This window comes from Amphiprion ocellaris, chromosome 1 (genome assembly GCF_022539595.1).
Source record: "Amphiprion ocellaris isolate individual 3 ecotype Okinawa chromosome 1, ASM2253959v1, whole genome shotgun sequence".
Taxonomy (NCBI): Eukaryota; Metazoa; Chordata; class Actinopteri; family Pomacentridae; genus Amphiprion; species Amphiprion ocellaris.
In genome coordinates, this window is record NC_072766.1 from 627423 (window position 1) to 647826 (window position 20404).

The window sequence follows — 20404 nt, forward strand, 5'->3', positions numbered from 1 at the left end:
TACATCTGTTTATGTGTTAAACTATGGATTTTGTTGTGAAATGTGTCAATAATTGGTGTTATATTACATTTTGCACAGCACTAACCTCAGAGAACTTTTTTATAGTCCTGTTTTAGAGTTTTGAAGCAGGTTTTAGTAGATCTGAGGTCAAACATCTTTAAGATCACAGTGAAGGAAAACATTTTTCGTTTTCATAAACTAAAACAGATTTAGTCAGATTACATAACATAGAAAACTGATATGTTCGTATCATTTCTGTATTTTGTTATGAACCCCCCACCTCTCTACCTCTACCTCTTCCCCTCTATCTCTAACCCTCTATCTCTAACCCTCTGTCTTCCCCTCTATCTCTATCCCTCTATCTCTACCTCTATCCCTCTATCTCTACCTCTCTACCTCTTCCCCTCTACCTCTATCCCTCTATCTCTACCCCTCTATCTCTACCTCTCTACCTCTTCTGTCCCTCTCAACCCGTCCGGCCAGCAGCAGATGGGTCCCCCCACATTAGAGCCAGGTTCTGCTCGAGGTTTTTTTCCCTGTTAAAAGAGTGTTTTCCTGCCACTGTCTCCTTAGGGCTGCTCTGGGGTTCAGGCATATGGGTTCTGTAAAGCGTCTTGAGACAATTTGACTGTAATTGGCGCTATATAAATAAAATAAAATTGAATTGAATTAAATCTTCCTACACATTGGATCATTTTGAGGTAAAAAATAATTGAAATATTTTATCACACATATACAATATCTTGCTCCCAATCCACTCAATTCCTCAAAATAAATAAATAAATAAATAAATAAAAAGAATAGAGACCCTGGAAACAGCAGAATAATTTCAGCTCCACTCTGTAGCTGTTCTGATGCTTTTTTTCTTCTGATCACATGAATCTCTTTGGCAGATGCAGTTGTGGAATTCTAAGATTACATTTTTCAGCTTTTTCTGAGCATTTTAAGGACATTCAAAAATTCAGCAAAAAAATCCCCAAATTTCTGAAAATTTGCAAAACCTTCAGGAAGAAAATTACAATAATTTTTTAAAAAGTTTCTCTTAAAAATTTGATTGAAAAAAAATCCCCCAAACTTGGCAAGAAAATCCTTGTACATATGTTCAAAAAATGAGTAAAAATCTTCCAAAAAAATCCTAAAAATATCTAAAGTGATTACATATATATCAGTAAAACTTCTGATATTTTCTTTAAGAACATTCACATAAAAATCAACCAAAATCCAGTGAAATTCGTTGGATTTTGGTTGATTTTTTTTGTGAATGTTCTTAAGAAACATTTTTTTAGCATTTCTTTTTTTCCACCAAAAATGTCCAGTTTTCCCAAAAATGTTGAAAATGTGAACATCAGAAGTTTCACTGTGACGATATAATTGTCTTCCACATTTTCAAACTTTAAAACAGGTGAATTTTGACCTGCAGGACGACACGGGGGTTAAACTATGTTTGGCTCAACAATTTGAGTTCAAAATACATCGAAATGCGCTTTTAGGTGATACACAGTGGAGTGTTTTATATTTTCTCTTCTCTTGATTGTTTGTGGCCCATGCCTGCAGATCCATGGAGGATTTTGGATTTATTTAAATGTTAAAGTGTTTCGGTCTCATACTGTAGTAGGTTTAAATAGATTATCAATAGCATCACCAACACACTGTGGTTTAGGTGCATTTTAACCAACAGCAGCATTTTAAAGGCATCTTCATTTCCAAGATGTTTCTGAAAAGAACACAGTACACCTGCAATTACACTTTTACGCCCAGAGATTTCCCCATTGTTTCTTAATTCATCCATTTTACCGACCTGAAATGGAAAATCCCACCAGACAAAACAAACCCATAAAAGTGCCCAGAGCTTAACCAATCGTCATTTATTTTGTACATCTACCTGTAAAGCATCTCCAGGAAAATGTGTGTGCTAATGCAAAGTGGTTACAAAAATAAAGCACGTTCTGACGTAAATATGACATGACAGAAAAACTACATGTACAAATGCTGATTAAGAAAATAAGGGACCGTATCGCTTGAATGTCTGTGCCTTCCTGTTGCTGCTAAACCAATTTATCAAAAAAAAAACAAAAAAAAAAACAAAACAAGTATGGTTCCTACTAATATCTGACAGCTCAAGTCCTGTACATGTGTACATACGTAGATGTCATTTACATTCTCTTAACCTCTCTAACACAATAAACCTGAAGAACTTCATCGTAGAAAATACCGACAAATAAGTGATTGCATTTTCTCAGCCTGTAACCTTACAGTCGTCCTGTAACAACTCTGAGCAACCTGTAACTGTCAACTCTGCCACTTCTATGCTGAAATAATCACGCGTGGCAGACAGTAACAATGTGCTAATACTCCTGGAAAACGACCGCAGTCATCAATAGTGGCGTTTCAGTTTAAAAAAACCAGCCTTTCCAAATGTACAATGCATTTTAGTGCATCAAAACATCATCTGACATGCATCCATCAACACAGTCTGTTAGAGTGGAATGACTTACAAACGTCTACCTCCTACTGTAAACTACTGACATGTTATTTCAGGGCAGTACCTCAGTGTTAACACTTTAATATAGTGGTTGAAGCAAGACACATAAATATATATCCTCACTCCTCAGTAAGTCTGACAAACACTACGGCCAGGTTAATCTCTGCTGGGTTTTTGCTTTATACCATCTTTAACTCAAGAACAAGGAATTATACCAGAGAAATGTTGTAAATGTGGCAGCTTATTATATCAAAGACCTGTACAAGGTAAGAGAATACACTCTAATTAAAAAGAAGAAACAATGAATGGAAGTTTCTCGTGTGTTTCAAAATTGTCCTCTCAGTTCCTGGTAAAGAGGTAAAGTGTTCAAAAAGGCAGTTGGGGTCTTTAAAAGGTCTCCCTCTTCACTAAGCTATGGCCTTGGCCTCAGGCAGGAACGCCTCCCAGAACTTTATCAGCTGGAAAACAAACAGGAGGAAAACAAGAAGGATTCAGTTAAAACAGACAGTATTTCAATAAATGCTGATTGTTATCATGGTGACATCATCATCAGGAGCTGCTGATATTAAATAAGAGCATCGACCAGAATGAACTTCAACAGCTTAGTTTAAAACTATTAGATAAAAATAAATAAGTCATATTTTACATTGAAGTTAACTCTGTAAAACCCACTGCAGGAAAAATACAACAGTTTTATTTTATTATTAGTTTTTATTATTTATATCTAAATAAATATAAGGTATTTTTGCTATTTTTTCTATATTTGGGTTTTTACAGATTTTATATATATATATATATACACACACACACACACACACACACACACACACACATATTTTTTGCGTTTTTAAAAAAATATTAGTTTATATATATATATATATATATATATATATATATATATATATATATATATATATATATATATATATATATATATATATATATATATATATAGTATTTATGCTACATTTTTTTCAATATTTGGGTTTTACAAATTATAATATATATAATAATTTTTGCATTTAAAAATATTATTAGTTTTTATTATCTATCTATCTATCTATCTATCTATATATATATATATATATATATATATATATAGAGAGAGAGAGAGAGAGAGAGAGTATTTTTGCTACTTTTTTTCAAAATTTGGGTTTTACAGATTATATACATAGAATATTTTTTAAAATTAGTTTTTATTATTTACTTATAAATACATATATAGTATTTTTCAATATTTGGGTTTCCACAGATTATATATATATATGTGTGTGTGTGTGTGTGTGTGTGTATATATAATTATTGCTTTTTTAATCATTATTCTTTATTTTTTTATATATAAATATATATACGTTTTTTTCCTATTTTTTTCAATATTTGGGTTTTACAGTTTATATATATATATATATATATATATATATATATATATATATATATATATATATATATATATAAATAAAATGTTTTTTTATTATTTATATGTAAATATATACATGTTATTTTTGCTAATTTTTTCTATATTTGGGTTTTACAGGGTTAAAGAAGTTTTCTTATTAAAAGCAGGTAATGTGTACATCTGAAGAGCACTGTGTTGAGTCTGCATCCCAGTGGAACATGACGATAACATTAATAATGTGTTATTTCCATCACAGCTCAGACCTGATGTCGTCCTCAGTTAGATGGAAAAACAGAAACATATATTTAATCAGCCTACTGAACTCCAACAGTACATCCTTAAGATACCAATATTTCACACTCATATTATGCTTATCACAATATTTTAATGTGCAGAACATAACATTTAATACCATCAACGTGATAAAATGGAATTACCCGTTGTTGAGACTGCAGCATCGCCTCCAGATATTTCATAATCTGGCTCTTGAAGTCCTTGGCTTTTTCTTTCTGCAAAGACAAACGTTTTGTCACGCCTCATGCTCTTAAATGATGGAAAAGTCAGGAGGAGGAATTTCTGGAAAATACTTCCAAGGTTCACAGAGAAGGAAAATATTCTGAAGACTAAAAGCAGGAAGACTTGTCGTATAAAGAACAGCTTCACTGTGAGACCAAACCAGTTCATCCTGAAGCCTCTGTCACAGATTGTTAGGTAAAGAATACGGTCATGTGCTCTTAGCTGTCAAAATCCTCCAGAAAAAGCCATTACTGTCATGGAGTCCTGGAGGAACAGTCCGAGGATCACCACAACAAATGACATGAATCATCTGAGGAACAGAAACATCTGTGGAGAATTTCAACCCATCTCATAAATGCAGATCCCTGGACCCTTTATGTAAACAATGGAAGATAAACTGAACGTGGACAAACTGAACGAGCACATTCAATCTGTGTAATATCACTGTTTGTCTATTTACTAAAGAATTGTGTAATATAGATAAGATCTGTGCAATAAATATCACTATTTCCTGTAGCAGTTGTTTTACTTATGGAAGTGTCCCTCGTCTGGTTACGTTCCAGACGAAAATCCACAAAGTAGCAACCATATTAATTCTATTATTTCTATATATTTTAAGGCTTTATAAACCCTCCCCACACACCGCAGAGCAACACTATGCAGCGATCAGACGTCTGTGAAACGGAGGCCAGATGCTGAATGCTGCTAAACAGGAGACAGAGGAAATGATGCTACGGTCTCTGAGCCAATCAGAGCCCAGGGCTGGTCTCTGAGCCAATCAGAGTCCAGCGCTGGTCTCTGAGCCAATCAGTGCCCAGCGCTGATATCTGAGCCAATCAGAGTCCAGCGCTGGTCTCTGAGCCAATCAGTGCCCAGCGCTGATATCTGAGCCAATCAGAGTCCAGCGCTGGTCTCTGAGCCAATCAGTGGTCAGCGCTGGACGCTACGCATTTTATTTATATGAAATATTCTTTTCATGAGTTTAACCCTCGTGTTGTCCTGCAGGTCAAAATTGACCCGGTTTAAAGTTTGAAAATGTGGAAAACTATCTATATTTTCACAGTGAAACTTCTGATGTCCACATTTTCAACATTTTTCAACCAAAATCCAGCAAATTTTGCTGGATTTTGGTTGATTTTTTTCTGAATGTTCTTAAAGAAAATATTAGAAGTTTTACTGATATATATGGAATTACTTCAGATATTTTTAGGATTTTTTTTTGGAAGATTTTTACTCACTTTTTGAAAATATTTACAAGAACTTTCTTGCCAATTTTTTTTTTTTTTTTTTTTAAAGAAAACTAGTAAGGGAATTTTTAAGGAATTATTGGAATTTTCTTCCTGAAGGTTTTGCAAATTTTCAGAAATTTGGGGAATTTTTTTTACTGAATTTAATAATAATAATGGATAAGATTTATATAGTACTTTTCAAGGCACTCAAAGTGCTTTACAATGAATCCATAATTCATTCACTCACACATTCTAACTCAGTGGTGGTAAACTACATTGCAGCCACAGCTGCCCTGGGGCAAACTGATGGAAGCGTGGCTGTCAATCCGCCCCTCTGACCACCAACATTCATCCAGTGTGAGTAGCAGCACTGGAGGCCAGGTGGGTAAAGTGTCTTGCCCAAGGACACAACAGCACATGACTAGGACAGAGCGGGAATCGAACCGCCAACCACCTGAGCCACAGCTGCCCAAACAATTTCTGGATTTTTTTCAGGCAAGGAAACAATATTTGGTGCCTGTAAATGAGGACAACAGGAGGGTTTATTATTTTTTTTTATATATTTTTGATATTGTTTTAATTTTTTAGGCTAGAAAACGCTTATTTTACCTTAAAAATAATGAAAATAATGCAGCGATGGCAGAGCCAGTCTATGACTGAACTGTTGTGCTGCAATGCATGATGGGAGTTGGGGGTGCTGGGGGTTTAAATGTCATTATTGTGGTTTATGTTAGTGTTCCAGTGTTGGAAGTCTTTGTGTTTTATTGTGTTTTTGTGGTTTAGTCAGCCTAGTTAGTTTGGTTTAGTGTTATGTTGTCAGGACCATGAGAGTGAATCGTGTTTGATCACTTCCTGCTCTCTCCGTGTCAAAATAAAAGCATCTGCCAGTTGCAGAGTGCATTAAAGGCAGATATCTTTTCTCCAGCGTCGTTCTTCAACGCAGCTCGCCACAATAATAAATCTATAAAAATACCTATACACTGCAAAATCCTGTGATATAACGAAAAATCTGCGATACCAAATGAAATTTAAAAATCCGTGATACAGTGAGACCATGAAAAGTGAACCGCGACATGGCGAGGGACCGCTGTATTGGTGTTTTCCAAATCCATAAGACTTTTTTTCTGTGCAATATCTGAATATCTACACATCAAAAAATCAGTACTATTGTCTATTTTTATTTCCTCCTGATGCTCCCCACATGTCCCCACTGTGTAATAAAGGCTGATATTATCTCATCTCTCTACTGAAAAGGTGCCCAAACTGGAGAGAACACAGCTGAAGACTATTTTAGGACGTCCTGTAGTGACCTCAGTGAGACCCTCGGTGAAGGCCCGAAGATGAAACTTTACTGATCCTATAATAAAGCTGTTCTTTATGCAATAAATGCAAATGGAAAAAAACATTTTTCAACAAACCTCAAATCTGAGAACCTCCTTGCGTACAGTCATGCCGATCCTGTCAAAGTCTCTCTCGTACTGAGTGACTCTGGACTCCCACTGACGGCAAACAGGAGGAAGAACATAAACAAGAATTAATGCTTGATATTTGCAACGTGATATTAAAAGACAAGCCTTAATCAGTCCCTCCAGGAATACGCGATGTTGCGATTGCACGAAATGACGCGGATTCATCCAATCTCCATGAATTCTGTGCAACCTTGCAATTTTGTCCAATCACCGCAACTTTTCCACCATTTTGTCCCGCCTCCCGTGAGTTCCACCAATCACAGCAGTCCTAAACGTAACGCACGTACGTCACTGAATTCACTTCCTGTTTATAGTCTAAAGATACAGATATGTCCCATTCTAATGTCTCTCATTTACCAACAAAAATTACTGCTAAAGACGGTGAAAAACAATTCCTGATGTTCTTCACCAAAGCAGAGCTAAACTGTTTTACACCCGTGAAATATTGTGGTGGAAAACAAATGAAAACCATCCACTGACAAACACTTTTCTACCACCAAACATATCAGGAAAACGTCTGAAAGGAGCGGAAACAGACCAGACAGATCACCGTGATGGAAGCTGTTGATCCAGATCTGTTGGAGCTCTGAAACAATGAAGGGAAGTTAGATTCATTATTCCTCCAAGGAACACGGTGGAGTTCTGTGACGATCGGCGTGAATCATTCCTCTGGTAGCAACATTACTCAGAAACAGACCAACGGATTTGGAGGAAAATTTCAGGGAAGGTCAGAAATGACACAAGGACCAAGTGATTAGATTTTGGCAGTGATGCAGCTTAAAGTCTGGATCCACGGATTTGTTAATGATTTCCCATTGAGATAGCAACCCGGTAACCATGGCAACAAGTGAACGCTACCTCAGCAGCCTGCTGACGATCACATGACTGTGATCCTACTACAAATCCACCACTGAGGACGTATCGGAAATGATTCAGTATCCGTACATAACGTGCACATGCAGAACACACACCTGTGCTCAGCACAAGGTCAGAGAATGAACAGTCTTGGTGGAGTACTGCTCTCTGAATGCTTTTCTTGTTAATGGACATGACGAGTCGTGAGCGTGTGAACACGTGTGTGAATACCAGGATGTGAAATTAACTTTTTAAGCCACTGACAGATATGTCCAAATATGATTCATTCAGTAGTAAATGATCATTTAGTGGCTTAAATCTACCAACCACTTCCTGTTAAACCAGTATCTGGCTGCTGCTAGTTTCCCACCGTGGTGTACCAGCTGGTGGAAATGGGTTGGAGCGTTAAAGAATTAGTTTAGGAACAAATATTGTCAACTAAAATGTTGAAACGTGTTCTAAAAACTGAAAAAAATGAAACTTTTTAGGAACTGTCACTGTCTCCTGCAATTTCATCACAACAAATAAGCTTAAAACATTGCAACTTACATTGCTATTTTTTAGAAAAGCTGCCGTGAATTCAGGCATTTTAGGGAGAAACAACCTGGAAAAACACCCGTGAAATCCTGGAAGAACTGCTTAATATTCTGTTCAATATATCAGCTGCTATCTCTAAAGGACACCTGTCACATGTCAGAAAACAGGAACGAGTTCAATCTGAAGACAATGAAGAAACCGGAAAATAACTCTGATGAAAATAATACACTGATGGTCTCTGAATACAACAGCAGGTACAGAGGTAGAACTAAATATCAAACAGGTTACAGAACACATTGAAAAGCGACCTTCTAAAGGCCGAGGTGACGTCTTAAAATAGCTTGTTTATCTGAGCCACCAGCCACAAACCAGAGATATTCAGCCTCTGGCTAAATGACTGAATGTCAGGAGACCAAATCTTCTCCCCTCTGGAAGGAGTCAGCTGGGTGGCGATGAAAAGGTTTCCAACGTCAGAGACACAAAAACAAAACCCAACTTTAAATGCAGTTCTTTTTCTAAGCGTTTCACTGTTTTTTATCGGTCAAACTGGTGTGATCTTTGCTCTGTTGTAATTTAACCTGATGTGAAATCCCGTGTTGGTGGAAAACAAATTCAGTTGTGAGCGGCTTCATGGAGATGGTTTTTTTTTTTTTATTTCTAGGAAGTTTTTGCTCAGCGTTTCTTCAATGGTTTAGAAAACTCTCCCAGGTTATAGGAGTAGGGTTAGCTGACCAATGAGAAGCTGTTCTAAATTTCCCATTCATTAAAAAGATGCTGCACTCTGATATTCTCCATACTGACCAGCATATTCAATTCACCAATGGTCAACAAAGTGATGTTAGAAGTGATGTTCAACAGTTCCAGTAACTTTCTGTGACTATCAGTAGAAAGTAAAAGCCTCCAAAGCGTGGCTCGGACCCGTGTTGTTACCTCAGTGATGTCCTCCTTGGCCTGCTGCAGTTTCTCGGGTTTGTTGGCCCACAGCAGCTTGGCCTCGGCCTCCCTCTTCTTCTGGAGCGTGCTCTGAGCCTCCTGCCATCGCTGCCACGCCCGCATGCGCTGGTCAAAGCATCCCTGAGGATCCACAGCGCATTAGATCTTTTAGATTACATCTCCAGGAGCATGCTGGCAGTAAAGCCGTGACCTGGAGCTTTGTTGAAGACACCAAGCAGCTCAGAGAGAAGCCACACACCACCACATCCTTAACCCTCGTGTCATCCTGTTTTAAAGTTTGAAAATGTGAAAAAAAAAAAATAATTCACAGTGAAACTTCTGATGTCCACATTTTCAACATTTTTGGGGAATCTTTAAACATTTTTGGTGGAAAAAAAGAAATGTTAAAAATGTTTCTTAAGAACACTCACATAAAAATCAACCAAAATCCAGCGAATTTCGCTGGATTTTGGTTGATTTTTATGTGAATGTTCTTAAAGAAAATATTACAAGTTTTACTGATATATATGGAATCACTTTAGATATTTTTAGGATTTTTTTTGGAAGATTTTACTCATTTTTTGAAAATATTTACAAGAATTTTCTTGCCAAATTTGGGGGATTTTTTTAAGAATAAAACTTTTAAGGGAAACTTTTAAGGAATAATTGGAATTTTCTTGGGGCTGCACAGTGGTGTAGTGGTTAGCACTTTCACCTTGCAGCTAGAAGATCCCTGGTTCGCGTCCCGGCTTTCCCGGGATCTTTCTGCATGGAGTTTGCATGTTCTCCCTGTGCATGCGTGGGTTTTCTCCGGGTACTCCGGCTTCCTCCCACAGTCCAAAAATATGCTGAGGTTAATTGATTATTCTAAATTGCCCGTAGGTGTGAATGTGAGAGTGATTGTTTGTCTCTGTATGTAGCCCTGTGACAGACTGGTGACCTGTCTAGGGTGTCCCCTGCCTTCACCTGAGTCAGCTGGGATAGACTCCAGCCCCCCCCATGACCCTAGTGAGGATTAAGCGGTGTATAGATGATGGATGGATGGATGGAATTTTCTTCCTGAAGGTTTTGCAAATTTTCATAAATTTGGGGAATTTTTTTGGCTGAATTTTTTGATTTTTTTCAGACAAGGAAACAATATTTTTTGGTGCCTGTAAATGAGGACAACAGGAGGGTTAATTCTAGTATCAGAAACCACATAAACTTCACTTTTCCAGGCCTCTCTACCTTCCTTTACTACTATAAGTCTACCATTCTTACCCTCACAGCTCCCAGCAGGCGGATGTAGTCAGAGAGCAGCTCTGCAAAGATGAAGAAATCGCTGGCTGCCTGCTCCTGATGCAGCTGTTCCATCTTGTCCTCCACCTCTGCCAGCTGGGACAGGGCTCGGGACAGGGCGGTGTTGTCCTCAGAGTTCCCCAGCATGGCCATACTTTTGGCAAACACCGCCGTGTTCCCACACAGATCTGGTGTGGAAGGAGGAAACAGAACAATGATTGTTTGGCCCTAAAAGACCGGGCAGCTGGACTAAACTATTCTCTTTCCGCAGATGAAACTATCGGAGTCCAGTAAGACAGAAGCAGCTCACCCTTCCGGTGGTTGACCAGCGAGTCGACCACAGCATGAAGCTTCCTCAGCTGCTGCTCCTCAGCCTCCACCTCCTGGAACTTATCCTCAAACCACTGAGAGACACAGCAGACAAGAAGACCACAACCACAGATTCATCCTGTCTAGTCTGATCTGACAGAACTGTTTGTCTGCTACGATGTAAAATCATTCAGTGTTGGTATGAAGCTATTCTGGTCTGCAGCTTCCACGAACACACAAAACAAAAATAGGAGTACAGCGGTCCCTCGTCATATCACGGTTCACGTTTCACGGTCTCACTCTATCGCAGATTTTTAAATTTCATTCACAACATCACAGGATTTTGCAGTATATAGGTATTTTTAGATTTATTATTACGACAAGCTGTGTTGAAGAACAACACAAGAGCTCTGATTGGCTCAGAGACCGTAGCATCATTTCCTCTGTCTCCTGTTTAGCAGCATTCAGCATCTGGCCTCCGTTTCACAGACGTCTGATCGCTGCATAGTGTTGCTCTGCGGTGTGTGGGGAGGGTTTATAAAGCCTTAAAATATATAGAAATAATAGAATTAATATGGTTGCTACTATCTAACGCGGGGGGGGTCTGAAACGTAACCAGACGAGGGACCACTGAACTGTAAATGACATAGAAACAACACTGAAACTATACAGTGAATATTTAGTATATCGATGTTTCTCTGTCTGCATCCCTTTAACCCGAAATGTGGATGATCTTTTCTGGTGCCTCCACTGATCTATGGGTTTATTCAGAAATTAAATGTGCTCCAGCGTGTGAAACCTGTAGGAGTCCTTACAGTGTCAGATTCATTCATCTTGATGGTCATCTTGTTGACAGCGTCTGATGCCTTATTGATCATTTTGAGGAAACCAGCTCCACTCAGCGCCTGAGTGTTCAATGCTCTGGGAAGCTGAAAACACAGAGGCTCAGATGTTAGCTCATCAGGTGCTTTAATCAAACAACACACTCAACAATCAGAAATGTAAACTTCTTCAGAACCAACTACTGTCAGCACGTCTCCTGAAAGCATCGAGCTCATTCAACTAAAAACTAGGATTCAAAATACCCACATCATCTCTCTCCAGGAACTCACGGACGTCAGCATCTTGTAGCAGCGACGGGTGACATACGACTCTCTGAAGATACCTGCAGAGCATAGTGGTAACACCATGAGGGGAGTAGAAGTAGTACAGATTATAAACATAAAGACACTCAGGATCCTAAACTAAACCTCCAGACTATCAGACGGTGACTCATCTTTTCTGAAGGGTAAAATATTCCTGTTTAGTTCACCACGAGCCTGGAGGCTGAAGAGTCCATCCAGGTTTTAATAAGTTTAGTTTAACCCTCGTGTCGTCCTGCAGGTCAAAATTGACCCGTTTTAAATTTTAAAAATGTGGGGGAAAAAAAATTTTCACAGTGAAACCTCTGATGTCCACATTTTCTGGAAATTTTTGAACATTTTTTTGCTGGAAAAAAAAACGTTAAAAAATGTTTTTTAAGAACATTCACATAAAAATCAACAAAATCCAGCAAATTTCGCTGGATTTTGGTTGATTTTTATGTGAATGTTCTTAAAGAAAATATTAGAAGTTTTACTGATATACATGGAGTCACTTTAGATATTTTTACGATTTTTTTGGAAGATTTTTATTCATTTTTAAAAAATATTTACAAGAATTTTCTTACCAAATTTGGGGAATTTGTTTTTGCTGAATTTTTGGATTTTTTTCAGACAAGGAAACAATATTTTTTGGTGCCCGTAAATGAGGACAACAGGAGGGTTAAGGTGTGCTGGAAGGGAATAATGTTCATAAAAGGCTGCTAAAAGTTGGAACAACAATTGATTTTTTTTTTTTGGACTGATCTGTTCAGATAATGAGGGACGAGGAGAACGCCAGCAAACAAAAGTAACACATGGACTCAAAAACAGCAGAATTAAGAAGTTAATATGTCACATTCTGCTCTACTGCCACCTACTGGGCAGGAGTCAACACCGTACTATATGATTGTGTGTAAAAACAACGGTTGCTCTGTCATACATCAGCAGATTAATTTGCTGGTCTTAGGACAGCACTAGAACAACCAATAGGCGACGGTCTGAAGAAAGCTTTGAGTTTCATGAAAAAGTTAGTGGAACTAAGAGTTGTGTGTACTTCAGGTGGAAACTCATGAATGCTGTGTGGATCATCAGCACCTCTCCAAAGCTGCTCTTCTTCTCTCCACAAACTCCACTGATGACGGGTCGTCCATCCCAACCTTTACTTTAGTCATTCCTGTTGGTAGAAATCACAGTCACAAGAGGGGGAAAAATAATAGACAAAAAAGTGACAAACACACAGTAAATAGAGGAGAGCAGGAAACCCACCTACAACGCTTTTCTCAGGAGGCAGTGGAATGATGCAGCCATGGAGCGACTGTTTGACCGACAGCTTCTCATAGAGGCCGAGGAAGTCACTGAAACGCCTCCTCACAGAGAAGGTCTTACTCCTGAACATAGTCAGAGACGTCTGGAGGAGGAAACAAGGAGAGGACATGAGAAAGGAACTGAAACAGAGAGCAGTAACCATAAAAACATTTTAATTGATATGAGATGGTCTACAGACCCTGGTGGACACTTTGTAGGCCACATATGCATTCATGCCGTCTCCTATGAGGACGGAAACATTAAAGATGACAAATGATTAGTGTTCAGTTCATGCTTCACACATTTAAATATAAAAAACACAAGATAACCTATTTATGTTCTATGTATCCAGGTACTTTCTGTGATGGAGGAGGACAGCACCACGCCAGCTTAACAGACAATTAAGCCACTGTCCAATCAGAGGCCACGACGCTCTGCTGCTCTGTTACCGTGTTCATGGAAGTTTCAGAGGAGAGTGTTTGCTGGGACTGTTCAGACATATATTTGGTGTTGGCCGTCATTTTTACAGGCAGGTTGAATATGTTCTTTGTTTAGCCCTCGTGTCATCCTGCGGGTCAAAACTGACCCATATTAAAGTTTGAATATTTAAATTTAAATATTAGAAGATTTACCGATATATATGTAATCACTTTAGATATTTTTAGGATTTTTTTGGAAGATTTTTACTCATTTTTTGAAAATATTGACAAGAATTTTCTTGTCAAATTTGGGGGATTTTTTTATTTTTTTTTTAAATAAAACTTTTAAGGGAAACTTTTAAGGAATTATTCTAATTTTCTTCCTGAAGGTTTTGCTAATTTTCATAAATTTGGGGAATTTTTTTGCTGAATATTTGGATTTTTTTCAGACAAGGAAACAATATTTTTCGGTGTCCATAAATGAAGACAACAGGAGGGTTAGTTTTGTAGATTTATTGTTTGCTTCTTTCTATTTGTTTCTTGTCTATAGAACCACACATACAGATGCTGGCATATGTGTAACCTCTGTTAGAAATAAAGAGAAAAAGAGAACACCTTGTCTTGCATTCTGACCAATGCCCCCCTGGAGGCCACAACCCTACTGACCAGTGAAAATTAATACGTTTTATACATCTACATAATCTCCAAAACACTTTCTTAATAATAACATGTGAATGAAGTGCAGACAAAAATAAAAAGGGACTGACCAACTTTCTCAGGGTTGGTGATGGCAACATCCACATCAAAACTGTCCTTGGCCTCTTCCTCCTCCAGCTGCAACCAACAAGACGACACCGAAACAGTTCAGACTCTGTCAACACAACCTGAACATCTGGAACATCTGGCTGCTAAAGGCGCATTACATGGTGATTACTGCATTATAAAAGTATTTCCCAGCTCCAGCTGTGGCCATTACCTGCTCCAGGGAGGTGGGCTGCATGGCTGCAGGGCTCTGGGTGGAGGTGGAGGTGGATCGAGGGCCGGAGGAGGCAGAGAGCTCCTTCTTAGCCGAGCTGCCGGGTTTGTCTGTGTTGAGCTCCATGTGAGCCTCTGAGGAAAAACCACAACGCTTTTTATTAATGAAAGCTTCTGTTTGTCCTAAAAGAAAAACAACATGACTGAAGAGCACGTTGGATCACATACTACACATATGATAAAGTACACCATCACATACTACACGTATGAGAAACTAAACCATCACATACTACATGTATGAGAAACTAAACCATCACATACTACACGCATGAGAAACTAAACCATCACATACTACACGCATGAGAAACTAAACCATCACATACTACATGTATGAGAAACTAAACCATCACATACTACATGTATGAGAAACTAAACCATCACATACTACACGTATGAGAAACTAAACCATCACATACTACATGTATGAGAATCTAAACCATCACATACTACACGTATGAGAAACTAAACCATCACATACTACACGTATGAGAAACTAAACCATCACATACTACACGTATGAGAAACTAAACCATCACATACTACACATATGAGAAACTAAACCATCACATACTACACGTATGAGAAACTAAACCATCACATACTACATGTATGAGAAACTAAACCATCACATACTACATGTATGAGAATCTAAACCATCACATACTACACGTATGAGAAACTAAACCATCACATACTACACGTATGAGAAACTAAACCATCACATACTACACGTATGAGAAACTAAACCATCACATACTACACATATGAGAAACTAAACCATCACATACTACACGTATGAGAAACTAAACCATCACATACTACACGTATGAGAAACTAAACCATCACATACTACATGTATGAGAAACTAAACCATCACATACTACATGTATGAGAAACTAAACCATCACGTACTACATGTATGAGAAACTAAACCATCACGTACTACATGTATGAGAAACTAAACCATCACATACTACATGTATGAGAAACTAAACCATCACATACTACACGTGTGTTAAACTAAACCATCACATACTACATGTATGAGAAACTAAACCATCACATACTACACGTGTGTTAAACTAAAGCATCACATACTACACACGTGTTGAACTAACGAATCACATACTACACATGTGTAAAACTAAAGCATCACATACTACACGAATGTTAAACTAAAAGATCACATACTACACGTATGATAAACTAAAGCATCACACTGACAGGCTGCGGTGCTTCTATTATTACTTTACTACAGAAAACCTACAGTTTGAGCAGCACTGAAAATGAAAAAATTCTGGACACTGGCATTGAACTTTCTTTAAATAGTTGGACAGCCGTGACTAACGGGTTAATGACTAAGGGTTTTCAACATTTACTAACCTTTAGAGGATAAATTAGAACACATACTGGTCTAATCACTCAGAAGAGACATTTCCTCTTCCTTCTTAGAAAATCTAAAAGTAGCCTTTTATTAATTTAACTGCTTTACTTTGGCTTTAAATCATATTTCTTTTTCTGGATTAGTTTTCAGTCATCTTTATCCGTTCTCTGTACTATTGGTCACCTGATTCACATTAGTTTTACTGTGTTGAATTATTTTTGAAGTAAAACTCCTTGTAACTTGTTTTTTGAAGACTGTTTCATTAATGAAATAATAATGTTAGCAAAGTTCTGCCTCATGACAGTAAATTAAACATGATGTGAATGAAAATTAGACCTGAACCTAAAATAAAACTGGGTGATGTTCTGCACTGTCAGTTATTATTATTAAATTACTTTTCCTGATGCTGTAGTTTTTACCGTGGTGCTGCTTGACTATATGCACTGATAAACGTCAGAACTTTAGTATTGTGACAACACTAGTTAGAATAGAATAGCTTTTATTGTCGTCATACGTGGGGGCATGACAGAAATATAAGTAGCTGCCTCTGGACGGTGCATTGAAACCAGCTAAATTATCAAATCTAATGTACATATAAAACAAAACCATATTAAGAGTTCCAACATATGCAAAAAGAGGCAAGATATATACATTACAGTGAGGAGGCAATGAGATCAAATAAAAACCAATAAAATAGAATAAATATGGGTGGGAGATTGCACGTGAGCAGCATTATTAAAAGTGACGCTGTGTGTTATTGTTTGGAGTTCAGAAGTCTGTCTGTTTCTGAAGACTATTTTATGAATAAAGCTGCATTATTAGTAATAATAGTCAGACTATGGATTAGTAAATTGAACTAGATGGGTAAGATTTACTGCATAAAAATAGTTCTGCATGCCCTAAACGTAAACTAAATCCATCTCACAGGACCTGGGGCTGTTTTTAGGATATGTAGGATGACAGTGAGAGAAGTGTGTCCTCACCAGCGAACAGGTCGCTGTCGTCATCAGAGTGAACTCCGTTGGACTTGGCCGTGGTGCTGCTGGCCTCCTCCTCCTCACTGAACAGGTCTGGAGGATCTTCAGCGCCTCGGTCCGGCTGGGAAACTCCTCGGCTCACAGAAACCGGGTTAGTCTGCGGACAGAAGCGTTTAATGAGCTGTACAGACATCACAAAGAAGCTCTGGAGTCTGCTGACCATCAGGAGAGTCAGACAGGATGGAGTCATGTGAGCTGAATATTAGCAACGCCAAACTCGACATTATCCACAGCAGATGGAAATTAGGAGCAAAGTGGCCAAGTTAGCTTATTATAAGCGACTGTGGGCTGGTTTTTCTGTAAAGCCGCTTCAAATCTCATCATTTCTGAATGATGAGATTTTTTAAAGTGTAGTTTCTTATTATTTAACTCTGTTTACATATTTATATATTTTCAGTATTTTTTACAATTTTATTTGTATATATTGTGCCTTTTTCTATTCTTTATCTATGGCTGGGAGTCACCAATTGTAATTTTGCAGTGTGGAAACACAATGACAATAAAGATTCTTGATTCTTATGTGCTTGTTTTCTAAAGAGTAGCTTCTTACTTGGGGTTATTTTCTAAAGCAAAAATAAGGACGCAGTTAAATGAGCAGTTCAGCTGTTCTTAGGCTGTTTCTGGGATGTTTTTGGGAGGCTGAACTGCTCATTTCACTGCGTCCTTATTTTGCTTAACCTATCTTAGTGATGCCAGATGTCGCGACAGAAAGAAGCAACCATCTCTACGGAAACAACCCCAAAAACAGGTTTAAAAAAGCCCCAAAACAGCACAAAAAGCCCCCAAAAGGTTTAGGGACTTTTTTTTTTAGCCGTTTTTGGGCTCGTTTCCGTAGAGATGGTTGCTTCTTTCTATCGCGAGATCTGGCATCACTGAGAGACGTTAAGCAAAATAAGGACGCAGTTAAATAAGCAGTTCGGCTGTTTTTAGGCTGTTTTTGAGCGGGTTTGGGGATTATTTAAGACTGTTTTGGGGCTCGTTTCCGTACAGATGGTTGCTTCTTTCTATCGCGAGATCTGGCATCACTGAGAGACATTAAGCAAAATAAGGACGCAGTTAAATGAGCAGTTTTCAGTAACAGGACAGGCCAAAAACAGAGCCAAAACTTAGCAGTAGCTAGTCCAAACGGCTCGAGCTGTGCTCAGAACAGCAACTTCAGCAGCATTTCTGGGTAAATCCCGTCGCTTTGACCCAGAATCTGTCAGCTACTGTGAATCTGTAAACAGATCAGATAAAGACGCTGAACGACTTCCTGCTCCGACTTAAAGCCGGGATAAGAACACACAAATCGGGCTGTTGAGGCTGGAAGCGCACCTTACTGACGAAGATGTCCTCTCCCTCGTCGCTGTCTCCGTCTGCCGGGTCCACCAGGCCGGGTTCTGGGTCCTCCGCTGCGGGGAAAGGAGGAGGGTTCCGATCCGAGCTGGCCGCCATGGTCCGTGTTGTGAGGGGAACTGACGCACCGGAAGTGGAGCCGGAGAGGACCAATCACAGACCGTAGATTCATCACTCAGTGTAGGGGACCAACGGCTGCAGCGACACCTGCCGGTCACAGGACAGAAAACAACTTCCCAGTGCATCTAAACCAGTACGTCTAAACCAGAGCATCTAAACCAGTACATCTGATTCTAGTTCAGGTTTTCACATTTTTGGGAAATCTTTGAACATTTTTTGGTGGAAAAAAGAAATGTTAAAAATGTTTCTTAAGAACATTCATAAAAAAAAATCAACCAAAATCCAGCAAGTTTCGCTGGAGTTTGGTTGATTTTTATGTGAATGTGCTTAAGAAACATTTTAAACATTTTTTTCCACCAAAAAATGTTCAAAGATTTCCCAAAAATGTTGAAAATGTGGACATCAGAAGTTTCACTGTGAAAATATATATTTTTTCCCCCACATTTTCAAACTTTGAACCGGGTCAATTTGACCCACAGACACGAGGGTTAAAACAGAGAAAATATTCCAGTTCTTCTACAGACGGCAGGAACTCTATGTGACTGATGTGGAAGAAACGTTCTTCCATAACTTGACCTTCATTTAATTTCCAGTTGGACTTACCTGAAGTGACCTGGACAGGTGAAGAACTCTTTTCAGTGTAAATAATCTGAATAATTTATTGCTTTTTCTTCTCCTTCATGTTTCCTGGGTCTGATTTCATGTGCATCAGCTGAAATCACTGAAATGCTTTAAGAACTTTAGATAAAACCCTAATAATGACTTTATTTTCATGGTGTGGAGAGCTGAAGCCAGCTTTTAACCACACACTTCTCCACTTCTTGAAGTTAAGCTACACAGAATCACTGATTATACAAAAATCCCACATGATAGAGGAAGTGGTGACTCTATTCAATTTGACATATTGAAAATTTTCTCCAAATAGCCTGAATGTGACACATAAATAATGGGTTCATTTTTTTACTGTCAATTGCTCTTTACAGAAATATTTGATTACTTAAACCCTTTTGTCCAACTGTACTTTTAAAAACGGTTTATTCAAATGGATTTAATTTAATATGCTGAACCTTTCAGAGACATCAACAGGCCTTGGAAATAATTAGTGACTGATAAGCTGACAGGATTTCAGCCAGAATGACACTGAAAACTTTAATTATGAAAAGGGGCTGTAAAGAATTTCAGACTGTACAAAAAACAGCTCATCCGCTGAATGCAGTCTGTATCCTAAATGCAGCATTTGGGTAGAAAAGAGGCTTTAATTCTGAAAGTATGAGGCTGAAAAGTGATCTTCTGTAAGGTTTCACAATAAATCAAACTTTAAAACTATTCAGGACTTTTTGGAGGTTTAATCAAATGACTTCCTGTACTGAATAATCTGGTGATATTTTCTGAAGAAGAGCGGAAAGCTGATCTATTAATCCTCCTGTTGTCTTCATTTACGGTGTTGAGAAACATGGAGGTATGAGATCCCAGAATCAGCCACAAGGGTGAGACTCTGGCAGAATAACAGCTAAATAAGGGAACATTGTGATATTATAACCTGTGATTTATAACTGATTCATGCTATAACCTAATAAATGTGTTAAAGCTAACTCAAATACCTATTTTTATAATCTTTGTTTAAGAAGTAACTAAGTCAGAACA

At 38.2% G+C, this 20404-nt stretch overlaps 1 protein-coding gene across 1 annotated transcript; it reads right to left on the reverse strand.

The window, feature by feature from the left end:
- Positions 1-1844: 1844 nt before the first annotated feature.
- LOC111571203 (sorting nexin-1) lies at positions 1845-18779 on the reverse strand. The gene is made up of 15 exons (XM_023274290.3): positions 18620-18779; positions 17252-17402; positions 14826-14959; positions 14617-14683; positions 13630-13673; positions 13392-13533; positions 13221-13299; positions 12094-12169; positions 11820-11933; positions 11006-11099; positions 10678-10883; positions 9415-9558; positions 7042-7122; positions 4316-4387; positions 1845-2940 (listed from the first exon to the last, which is right to left on the reverse strand). Exons 1-15 carry the CDS (start codon positions 18737-18739, stop codon positions 2890-2892), a joined length of 1575 nt encoding a protein of 524 aa, XP_023130058.1. The 5' UTR covers positions 18740-18779; the 3' UTR covers positions 1845-2889.
- Positions 18780-20404: the final 1625 nt, after the last annotated feature.